Source organism: Notolepis coatsorum (assembly GCF_963971535.1).
Source record: "Notolepis coatsorum genome assembly, contig: SCAFFOLD_3858, whole genome shotgun sequence".
In the NCBI taxonomy this organism is placed as follows: Eukaryota; Metazoa; Chordata; class Actinopteri; order Aulopiformes; family Paralepididae; genus Notolepis; species Notolepis coatsorum.
Window position 1 is genome coordinate 1 of NW_028171524.1, and position 11,963 is coordinate 11,963.

The window sequence follows — 11,963 nt, forward strand, 5'->3', positions numbered from 1 at the left end:
TTGATAGTTCCCTATCTTGAATCGTAGATCAGAGCAGCTGAGTTAACGGAGAGAAGACGGCATCATGCGGAGCACAGTGTTGGGATCCTTCCTAGTCAGCAGAGTGGTTGGGATCCACAGTTGATCCTCTAGTCAGCACAAAGATGTTGGGATCCTTCCTAGTCAGCACACACTGATTCGGAGACCTCCTATCAACATCAGATTTTGATAGTTCAACTGATCGTAGATCAGAGCAGCTGAAGTTAACGGAGAGAAGACGGCATCATGCGGAGCACAGTGTTGGGATCCTTCCTAGTCAGCAGAGTGTTGGGATCCTTCCTAGTCAGCACAGTGTTGGGATCCTTCCTAGTCAGCACACAGTGTTGGGATCCTTCCTAGTCAGCACAGTGTTGGGATCCTTCCTAGTCAGCACAGTGTTGGGATCCTTCCTAGTCAGCACAGTGTTGGGATCCTTCCTAGTCAGCACACAGTGTTGGGATCCTTCCTAGTCAGCACAGTGTTGGGATCCTTCCTAGTCAGCACACAGTGTTGGGATCCTTCCTAGTCAGCACAGTGTTGGGATCCTTCCTAGTCAGCACACAGTGTTGGGATCCTTCCTAGTCAGCACAGTGTTGGGATCCTTCCTAGTCAGCACACAGTGTTGGGATCCTTCCTAGTCAGCACACAGTGTTGGGATCCTTCCTAGTCAGCACACAGTGTTGGGATCCTTCCTAGTCAGCACACAGTGTTGGGATCCTTCCTAGTCAGCACACAGTGTTGGGATCCTTCCTAGTCAGCACACAGTGTTGGGATCCTTCCTAGTCAGCACACAGTGTTGGGATCCTTCCTAGTCAGCACAGTGTTGGGATCCTTCCTAGTCAGCACACAGTGTTGGGATCCTTCCTAGTCAGCACACAGTGTTGGGATCCTTCCTAGTCAGCACACAGTGTTGGGATCCTTCCTAGTCAGCCACAGTGTTGGGATCCTTCCTAGTCAGCACACAGTGTTGGGATCCTTCCTAGTCAGCACAGTGTTGGGATCCTTCCTAGTCAGCACACAGTGTTGGGATCCTTCCTAGTCAGCACGCAGTGTTGGGATCCTTCCTAGTCAGCACACAGTGTTGGGATCCTTCCTAGTCAGCACACAGTGTTGGGATCCTTCCTAGTCAGCACAGTGTTGGGATCCTTCCTAGTCAACACACAGTGTTGGGATCCTTCCTAGTCAGCACAGTGTTGGGATCCTTCCTAGTCAGCACACAGTGTTGGGATCCTTCCTAGTCAGCACAGTGTTGGGATCCTTCCTAGTCAGCACACAGTGTTGGGATCCTTCCTAGTCAGCACACAGTGTTGGGATCCTTCCTAGTCAACACACAGTGTTGGGATCCTTCCTAGTCAGCACACAGTGTTGGGATCCTTCCTAGTCAGCACACAGTGTTGGGATCCTTCCTAGTCAGCACAGTGTTGGGATCCTTCCTAGTCAGCACACAGTGTTGGGATCCTTCCTAGTCAGCACAGTGTTGGTATCCTTCCTAGTCAGCACACAGTGTTGGGATCCTTCCTAGTCAGCACACCGTGTTGGGATCCTTCCTGATCAGCACATGATCTCTTTGTCTTTCAGCAACAGTGTCCTCCGTCAGATTTGACTTTCAACTTTGATGCCAACAAGCAACAGAGACAGCTGATCGCAGAGCTCGAGAACAAGAACAGGTGAGACGCTTTATCTCTACTGCTACATTACAAACAAATCATAGTCCCCTGTATGTTTATGTTTGTTTTATTATCATCCACATTAGCTGTCAAATGAATGACCGCTAGTCTTCCTGGCGTCCTCACCAGTAAATCATATAACAGAATACAAATACAGAATGTAATTAGTAATAGAATAGAAAATAAGAAGAAGAAAAAAAAGAGAAAAGAAACTGAAAGCATAAAGGAAAAATAAAAAAGTAATACTCAACATTGAAGATACAATGAATGATTGAAGGCCTAACACATTCCCCCCCAAAAAACTCTTATCGTTCATCTTCAATACATTTGTGTGATTGTTGATTGATCGATTGATCCTTCAATGGATTGATTCATGATAATAATAATAAACTTTATTTGTAGAGCACCGTTCATACAAGAAGTGCAGATCAAAGTGCTTCACAGCAGTAATGTAGACATACAATAGACATAGGCATAACATTTGCATAGAATTGGCATAAATATAGACAGGCATACAATGAGCAGAGAATTGACTTAAAATGAGCAGAGAATTTATTAAAATGAGCAGAGAATTGACTTAAAATGAGCAGAGAATTGACTTAAAATGAGCAGAGAATTTACAAAATATGAAATATGCTCCATGTCGCTTCCATACCATCAGGGCTTGACATTAACTCTTTCACTGCCACACGACAGAAGGTTAGCCCTTTACTATCACACAACCAACGGCGATGCTCCATCATTAACACCCGCCACCAGTGAGTCACAGTGGCGTGTGAGTCCGTCTCTCTTACCAGCCACTTTGGCGGGGTGACCTTTTTTCATTTCCCCATCACCGCGAATCCGCACCTCAATTAATATCGCCACAGGGGGGGGCGATAATCCCACGGGACAATGTATTGGGAAATTGTGTCCCACGAGGACATCTACCCCGCGTGAATACTATATACTACTATAATACTATATATATAACCCAAACAGTTAATGTCAAGCCCTGGCTGCCATGATTGACTGACTGGTTCATTGACTTAATTTGAAGATGGAACCATGAGGGAAACTATAGTAATAGGGGTCAATGGTTCTGCCTTTAAAAACCAGATGTATATAGTACCCTGCGTTGTGTTTTGTCCGTTTGATAAACCCCTATTACTTATAAAGACCAACACGGTCTTGTAGAACGACCCGAGAGTGGAAGCATCAATGAGGAGAAGAGAAGTTGTTTACTGTTCAGATCCGGTTTTATTTCAGAGTCCAAGAAGTGAACAACAATGGATCTGGTTCAATGAAAAAGGAGTATATGCAATAATATTAATGGAAGCAAACACTATGCCGTTTGACATTAATATTAGAATAATCAAAAGTAGTTAAAAAGGAATGGTCTTCAATGTAGGCTCGATGGTCGAGTCGATCTGTTGTCTGATGACCACAAAGGATTATTTTCTCGTTCTCAGCTCAAGCAGTTCCTCTATTCTCGTTCGCCGTCCTCTTCCGCTGGTGGGGGTGGTGTGTTCTCTGGGTCCCCTTGTTTTTCCCACACCCCCTTTTATCAATGAGCCGAAACTCCTCAACGTGAGGTCATCAGTGACCTCACACAAATGGTTTCATCCAATCACCAACATTCACAGTTCAAATCTCAATGTAGGTGGAACTTAGTCCAACTGTTTCATTTTCATTGTTTCAAATCAAATTGATATTTACTAGTTAAAATTAGACTTAATAATTTTGGTATTAAGTCTCAGAACATTCATGGTTGAATGCTGCTTAATTCCCTAAACACATACATTATATTTTTGTCTCAAAAGCCTTTGGTTCTAGATGAAATTCACTGTTTGTCTCATCAGTCTAGTTTTATAGCATTTTAATCATTCCTTTTAGCTTAAGTTAATATCCCTTATAAGCAGCTAATTTTCAGTATTATGGGTATTCTCCAGATTGGTTCAGAAAGAGTTTAATGGCAAACTTTGGTGATTTCTTTGGTCATAAACACAGCATATTTCATATCATTACGTCCAAGATTCTTAGCACAACATAACAGTAATATTTGCAGTTTAATTTGGAGCTTCATTAAAACCCTTAGGAGTCTAACCTAAAGAGCTCCTCCTCCTGAGAATTTCCCCCTTTTTACAGTTACATAATATAAAATTACAGATTCATACCTTCAAAATAAGCCATCAATTGTCAAATTTGAGACGATAGTTTTCAATCAATGTCCTATCAAACATTCTGGTAAAATCCTAACACCTTTTCAGTATAGGACTTGAAGTAGATCCAAGTTCATTCAGCTATCTGATGAGAGAACTACACTCCCAGAATTCAATGTGATCATTGTCACTAGAACCATTTCACACCTGGAGCAAAGGCCCAGTCATTCCTTTGTTATTCCAGTGAATGGACCCAGCAGGAGGCCTAGCCTGTGTGTGTGTGTGTTTGTGTGTGTGTGTGTGTCTGTGTCTGTATTTACAGTACTGTACCATATCAAAAAAAAATAAGCAAACTAGACTAGATGTAAATGTAATGTGTAAATGTGTAAATGTAAATGTGTGTCTGTGTCTGTCTGTCTGTGTATGTGTGTGTGTGTATGTGTGTGTGTGTGTGTCTGTGAAACATGTCTTGTACTCATTTACCTCACTAAATACAGCAATGTGTAACTGTAGATTTCAAGAGAGAGAGAGAGAGAGAGAGAGAGAGAGAGCGACATTTATAATAATTATATTATTAATTCGTTTTTTTACACACACACACTAATAACATGATCATAACCAGAGAAAACAAGACCAAAGACAACTGGAATAGAATATCACACAATTTTATTAAAAACACATAGAGAATAATAATCAACAAGAAACATCAACTGTATCAATTGTATTGTACAATGAACAACCCTATATATCACTTTTGGATTACAATAGTAATACAAGGTGCCTCATATGATATTTGGCAGAGAGCGCGACCACAATGAATTTAGGCAAAATCTCCAAAAAAATTAAATTATGCATGTATAAAAAAAAAATAGGTGTCTCCTCATGGTTGTATCTGCCTGTTCTGTATCACACTAAGTGATATGTGAAAAAGCAGTTCCTATCTGGAATGAGACAGAGGGCCACACCACATTCGTTAGGATGATTCCAAGGGCCCAGCAAATGCCCCAATTTTTTTTATAGATTGGGGGCCCCACATTTTTTTATAGATTGGGGGGCCCACAAATTGTTTCTTTCATGGGGCCCAGAATCTCCAGCTACGCTCCTGTGAGCGCACCGTTCTACTCTAGAGAGCTGTCATGACCGTGATGCGCGCTTGAATGAACTGCGAGATAACTCATAACTCGTACACACACGCACTCTGTCTGCCATACAGTAGTTTATGTTGTTTTAGCGCAACGTGGGTATATACACGGGCGAGGATGAAAAGCATAAGACTACTTTTAATACATAAATTAACGTTCTGTCGGGTCCCGTGTATTCTCGAGAGAGAATGATAATAATAATAATAATGCAGGACCAGATTATATTATCAACGACAGACAGTGAGAAACACAACCCCCCCCCTCTCGCGCTGAAGAATATGCATATTAGATCACTCAGTGATTAACACCTATACGCTGTTGGTGTGTGCGCGCGTCCATGGATGTGACGCGCGATGTAGTTTTTATCGCAAATGGAGATTATTATAAGCATACCATCTAGCAAGAATTAAACGTATTTACAAGTCGTATTAGGTTTAGCAAGTTGGGGGACGTATACCTTACATGTCAAAGCACTAGAAATGGCAATTTTTCTATTTTTATCGATTTCTGAAAAGATGTCCTTTTTGAGTATTTAAGAGGGATTCGAATTTCTTTTGTTGTCCGCCGACGGGTTCAAAGCTCCAGTGTGACTCCTAAGGGTTAAGGATATAAACATACTTTAATTACTGGAGTAGTAAACCTTAACTCCTCCTTTTGTCTCTACGTCGTGCTCACAGGAGGTGCCTGCAGCATCTAACGGGCGCATGTGACCTATAGGTCCATTGTTCCAGCTGCTTGTAACACTTGTATGTAAATTTACTCAGGGAGATCACATTCCAAACCATTTATAAACACTATGCACTCTTGTGGAACTAGATGTCTTCGAATGTTACACTTTGACTGTTTTTAAAGACTAGAAACATGATTCATTCATTTTGCACACCAATTCAATTGTCTTTACTAACTAAATGACTTAATGATTATTACTGAGTTCCTTAACCTAGAAACAAACTTCTTTTTCTCTTATCTTGCAAACACAGGTTCTAGGCAGGATGTAGCTTTGAGGGGTTTTAATCTCTAGTGATCTTTTATGACTTGCAGAGGACAGCTGTCTCTGACCCTCTGTACTTAAACCTTTCATCCTAGGGACATTTCCAGTACATTTTAGGAGCTATATTTATCAAATGATACGACACTGGCCCAATTTAGACTTTACAACAGTGGAGAATAGTCTAATGGCTTTCTTTAGCCTATATATTCTTCTATTTGTGGGAATTTATATTGTCTTACTGTATAGCATCTCTAAACGGTCCTATGCAGTTACATAAAAGGGTTTTTACTAATTTTGGACCAAATAGAAATTTGAGGGTCAAAGATCACCATCTGTCTGCTCTTTTCTAGTTTTGCCAATATATGATTACTAATATGAGACTAGACTAAGTGTGGTGTATCGATCATACCAAGTTCAAACCTCCCAGTAGCTTGTCGACCTGTTTTGGGGAATGCAGACTTCACCATATTTTCCTACCCATATTTCATAATAGTTTTACAGTTTGAGCAGGGAATTATACCACAAAACAAACCCAGTTGATGAGTCTGTTGCTTTGTTTGTACCTCGTGGCTCCTCCTCCACACCTTGTGGCTCCTCCTCCACACCTTGTGGCTCCTCCTCCACACCTCGTGGCTCCTCCTCCACACCTCGTGGCTCCTCCTCCTCCACACAGAGAGATCCTTCAGGAGATCCAGAGGTTGCGTCTGGAACACGAGCAGGCCTCCCAGCCCACCCCGGAGAAGGCCCAACAGAACCCCACCCTGCTGGCAGAGCTACGCCTCCTCAGGTACAGAACCCCACCCTCCTGGCAGAGCCACGCCTCCTCAGGTACAGAACCCCACCCTCCTGGCAGAGCTACGCCTCCTCAGGTACAGAACCCCACCCTCCTGGCAGAGCTACGCCTCCTCAGGTACAGAACTCCACCCTTCTCAGGTACAGAACCCCACCCTGCTGGCAGAGCTACGCCTCCTCAGGTACAGAACCCCACCCTGCTGGCAGAGCTACGCCTCCTCAGGTACAGAACCCCACCCTGCTGGCAGAGCTACGGCTTCTCAGGTACAGAACCCCACCCTCCTGGCAGAGCTACGGCTTCTCAGGTACAGAACCCCACCCTGCTGGCAGAGCTACGCCTCCTCAGGTACAGAACCCCACCCTCCTGGCAGAGCCACGCCTCCTCAGGTACAGAACCCCACCCTCCTGGCAGAGCCACGCCTCCTCAGGTACAGAACCCCACCCTCCTGGCAGAGCCACGCCTCCTCAGGTACAGAACCCCACCCTCCTGGCAGAGCCACGCCTCCTCAGGTAAATGTATTCCCACAGTGTATTCATTACTGGAACAGTTTTTAACAAAGGAACAGGAAATGTAGATTCTATTGGAAGAAGGAATAGACAGCAGAAGGTTTTAGCAGTCGTAGCAGAAGATTACCATTATGTCAGTACGATTCTCCTTTTTACTCTCAAGATTAGACCATGAGAAAAGATATTGCACTTTATATTGCAATCATAATATCTGCTAAAATAATCACAATACCTATTATTTCCATATCGTTCAGCTCTAATGTACATGTGAATCCTAGCTTGTGGTTCTGTGTGTCTTTTAGAATACAGAACAACAGAGGGGAAGGGTTGTAATCATGCTAAATGAAACAGGAAAACGGGCTTCTTCATAAACCCTGTTCTGCACCTCATGCCAGAGAGGTCAAACGTTCTGACGTACTGTAATCAAACGGGAGCTCCGCCCACAATGGTATTCAGAATGCAGCTTCGACCATAGACATATAAAAGCTGGATGACTCACCCGCGCTGCTGTCCAATGGAGACCGACGTTGCCACGCGGCGGCCATCTTGCCACAGGCAGTGCGCCCACTCATAACATGAATGTCTATGGTGCATGTATATACTATTGAAATAGCCATAGCTTGCAAAATGTTCAACCGATTTTCAAACGGTTTGGTTTGTTATAAATGTCAGATATGTAAATTATTTTATTATTTTTGTATGTTGTAGACCATCTCACAGAGGTGAAATAGGCAATTTAAATATATATTGGCTCTACCACTGATACAAAAATATATATACAATATATAATATTGTGTGAATACTGTATATTTCAGTTAGTTAGTTAGTTAATTATATTGATTTGTTATATTGTTTACACTGCTTGTTTGTACTACCTGTACCTCCCCTCCCCCTCCCCCCATGCTGCTATGCCTGAATTTCCCCAAGTGGATCAATAAAGGAATATCTCATCTTATATAAAAATATATTTCCGGTGACGGCAGAAAAAGGTTTGACCTTCCCTCTACATGCAGTCGGAAGACTCGGGGTGAAGTCATTCTGAAGTCATGACTTTGACATAAAAAAAAAAAAGATAATCCTCACAGGTGTAGATGCTATCAGTCTGATGCCAGAGAGCCGTGTGATCTGCAGCGCGGCCGTCCGTCATCCTGGCAGGGGTGCGTCGGCTCGTGTGGTCCTCTGGAGCCGCAGGAAGCCAGTCACCCTGCGCGGAGGAGTCTGTTCTGCGGGCCGCACTCACGCGCATCAGCCACCCGGAGCACTTAACCCCGTCACGTCTACCATGTCCTGTCCTTCACGCTCACCGAGCGCCCGCTCGACACGTCACTGTGACTTAGAATAGTTCTGTCTGTACCGTATATATATTCATTTATATATTTATATATAATATATCCATATCTATAAACATTTATGAAAATGGGGGACCCTGATGTAAACAAGACGAAAGTCTTTCTCTGGTCTGCATCCCCTTAACAATTGTGTGTATTGAGCTGTACTGTATTGTACCCATTCTGCAATCTGTTCATAAAACTTTCATTCAATCAATCAATCACCACACAGGTTAACGAACATATTTTTGAAAAAGGAAAATCGACTTTGTCTTCCAATTAAGGCATGATGCATAATGTGAAGTCAAAACTCTCAATAAAGGAATATCTTATCTTGCTTACTTATCCCCATTACGCCGGCTGGCGCGTAGGGCAGCAACAACGTTTCTCCACTTGCATCTGTCCTTGGCCACCTTCTCCCTGGTCAGTGGTCGCCCAGCTCTGGTGGTGTTGCTGGGGCTCCATCTTCTCCCTGGTCGCCCAGCTCTGGTGGTGTTGCTGGGGTCCATCTTCTCTCTGGTCCCCCAGCTCTGGTGGTGTTGCTGGGGCTCCATCTTCTCTCTGGTCCCCCAGCTCTGGTGGTGTTGCTGGGGCTCCATCTTCTCTCTGGTCGCCCAGCTCTGGTGGTGTTGCTGGGGCTCCATCTTCTCTCTGGTCCCCCAGCTCTGGTGGTGTTGCTGGGGCTCCATCTTCTCTCTGGTCCCCAGCTCTGGTGGTGTTGCTGGGGCTCCATCTTCTCTCTGGTCGCCCAGCTCTGGTGGTGTTGCTGGGGCTCATCTTCTCTCTGGTCGCCCAGCTCTGGTGGTGTTGCTGGGGCTCCATCTTCTCTCTGGTCCCCAGCTCTGGTGGTGTTGCTGGGGCTCCTTCTTCTCTCTGGTCCCCAGCTCTGGTGGTGTTGCTGGGGCTCCTTCTTCTCTCTGGTCCCCCAGCTCTGGTGGTGTTGCTGGGGCTCCTTCTTCTCTCTGGTCCCCCAGCTCTGGTGGTGTTGCTGGGGCTCCATCTTCTCCCTGGTTGCCCAGCTCTGGTGGTGTTGCTGGGGCTCCTTCTTCTCTCTGGTCCCCCAGCTCTGGTGTGTTGCTGGGCTCCATCTTCTCTCTGGTCCCCCAGCTCTGGTGGTGTTGCTGGGGCTCCTTCTCTCTGTCCCCCAGCTCTGGTGGTGTTGCTGGGCTCCATCTTCTCTCTGGTCGCCCAGCTCTGGTGGTGTTGCTGGGGCTCCATCTTCTCTCTGGTCCCCCAGCTCTGGTGGTGTTGCGGGCTCCATCTTCTCCCTGGTCCCCCAGCTCTGGTGGTGTTGCTGGGGCTCCATCTTCTCTCTGGTCCCCCAGCTCTGGTGGGTTGCTGGGGCTCCTTCTTCTCTCTGGTCCCCCAGCTCTGGTGGTGTTGCTGGGGCTCCTTCTCTATAGTCCTCCTACGCCAGGTCGCTTTAGGCCTCCCTCCCTCCCTCCCTCTCCCTCCCTCCCTCCCTCCCTCCCTCCCTCCCTCCTCCCTCCCTCCCTCCCTCCCTCCCTCCTGCCTCCTGGGTCCAGTGTAGTGCCACTCTTGGGATCACGTTGGTGTCCATTCTGAGGACGTGGCCAATCCAGGTCCACCTTGGTTTATTAATTATACAGTGTGTGTCCTCTTGTGGGGTCGTGTTGAGAGGAGTTAGTGTCGGAGATGTGATCTTGAGCCAGAATATATTATGCAGGACTTTGCGCAGGCATGTGGAACGTGGATCATTTTTGGATGTCGCTTTCTTATCTTATATTTCTTACAGAGCTAAAGCTAAAGTTACTCCCGGACGGGTTGCAAAGGTTTTTTTTTCAATACATGAAAGAAAATATGATTTGAGAGATATTTGTAAATGTACTGTTCAAAAGCTAAGAAAGGGATTAAAATGAGGTGTATTTCTATTGTCTGGGTTAACTTGTGGAACAATGCTGATATACAGTTAAGGATGAGTCATTCACTTTTGGTTTTTAAGAAAATGGTTTGTAAAGCTATTTTGAAAACTACAAGGGTGAATAATACTTTTTTTTTTGCTATTTCTTTTAGAATACTGTTTTGTAGTCTTAATTTTGTTAAGAATATACACTGTAAGAAAAAAGCTGCAAGAAAACGGTAATCAAACAAAAGTAATCTGTAAAATAATACAGTGAATTTCCCGTGATTTTTATTTTTTTTTTACAGTGTAGGACAGGCGTGTATAGTCAAGTCAAGTCAAGTCAGTTTTATTTATATAGCACGTTTACAAATGACTAACAGCCAAACCAAAGTGCTTCACAACATGGTAAAAATACATACAATGCAATAAAATACACTAGAATTACAAAAAAATGTAGAGTACAGTACATATAAGAAAGCGAGGGCAAAGTGCAATAAAAGAGACAAGAAAATTAGATAAAAAGTGCAGAGTGACGGCGGACGTCATGTATAGATGCTGGGCTAGCTCTGGTCAGAGGCCGGGGGGGAGAGGTGTGTTCTGAGCAAGGATTTAAAAACCTCCAGGCTCTGGGCAGATCTATGTGGGGGGGGGGGGGGGGGGGGGCTGTTCCAGAGTCGGGGGGCAGCAGCAGCAAAGGCTCCATCTCCCCTGGTGTTGAGCCTGGTCCTGGGCACTATAAGCATTATGCTTCAGTCTGTACCTTTTCAGTCACTGTAAAATCAAATATTGTTAAATGATTGTTTGTGCATATTGTATGTGTGAGATGATGACTGAATAAACGACTACTATCTGATCTGATCACCCCCCCCCCCCCCCCCCCCCCAGACACAGGAAGGATGAGCTGGAGCGCCGCATGTCCGCCCTGCAGGAGAGCAGGAGGGAGCTGATGGTGCAGCTGGAGGGCTCATGCGCTTATTAAAGGTACCTGGATTCATGTTGATTACTATTATTATTATTATTATTATTATTATTATTATTATTATTATTATTATTATTATTATTATTATATATTATTATTATTATTATTATTATTAAGTGATGTGGTGATAACGGGATGGTGATGGGTGTTGTGGTTGGGGGGGTCCTGGCCCCCTCCTTAACCAACAGCGTTAGGGACAAAAACAGCCCGTTCAGATATCGGTGACTCCTGCTCATACCCGGCCCGGCGCTCACATCATGTCATGTCCCACCCATGGTTACATACGGTTAGCGGTGTGTAACCATGTGATCTCTGCGGTGGGGTCGACGCGTGATAAAAGGGCCTATTGATCGTGTCACTTTAAAGTGCTTTTAAACCCTGCATGTAGAGAACCCCCTTCCTCTCTCACTGCTTTGATTCTGTTGCTCTCTCGCTCTCTCGCTCTCTCTCTTCCTGTTCTCTCTCTCTCTCCTCATCTGCTCTCTCTCTCTCTCACTCTTCCTGTTCTCTCTCTCTCTCTCTCGCTCTTTCTCT

The 11,963-nt window shown here is 44.7% G+C and overlaps 1 protein-coding gene across 1 annotated transcript; it reads left to right on the forward strand.

Annotated features, from left to right (window-relative positions):
• Positions 1 to 1,596: 1,596 nt before the first annotated feature.
• LOC311248245 (dystrobrevin beta-like) lies at positions 1,597 to 11,431 on the forward strand (the record flags this gene model as incomplete). Its single annotated transcript, XM_084339165.1, is given in 5 exon segments — positions 1,597 to 1,685; positions 6,633 to 6,711; positions 7,063 to 7,097; positions 11,336 to 11,409; positions 11,412 to 11,431. Coding segments are annotated over 5 exon segments (297 nt in total), but the record flags the coding sequence as incomplete, so codon positions are not given.
• Between the last annotated feature and the right edge of the window lie 532 nt (positions 11,432 to 11,963).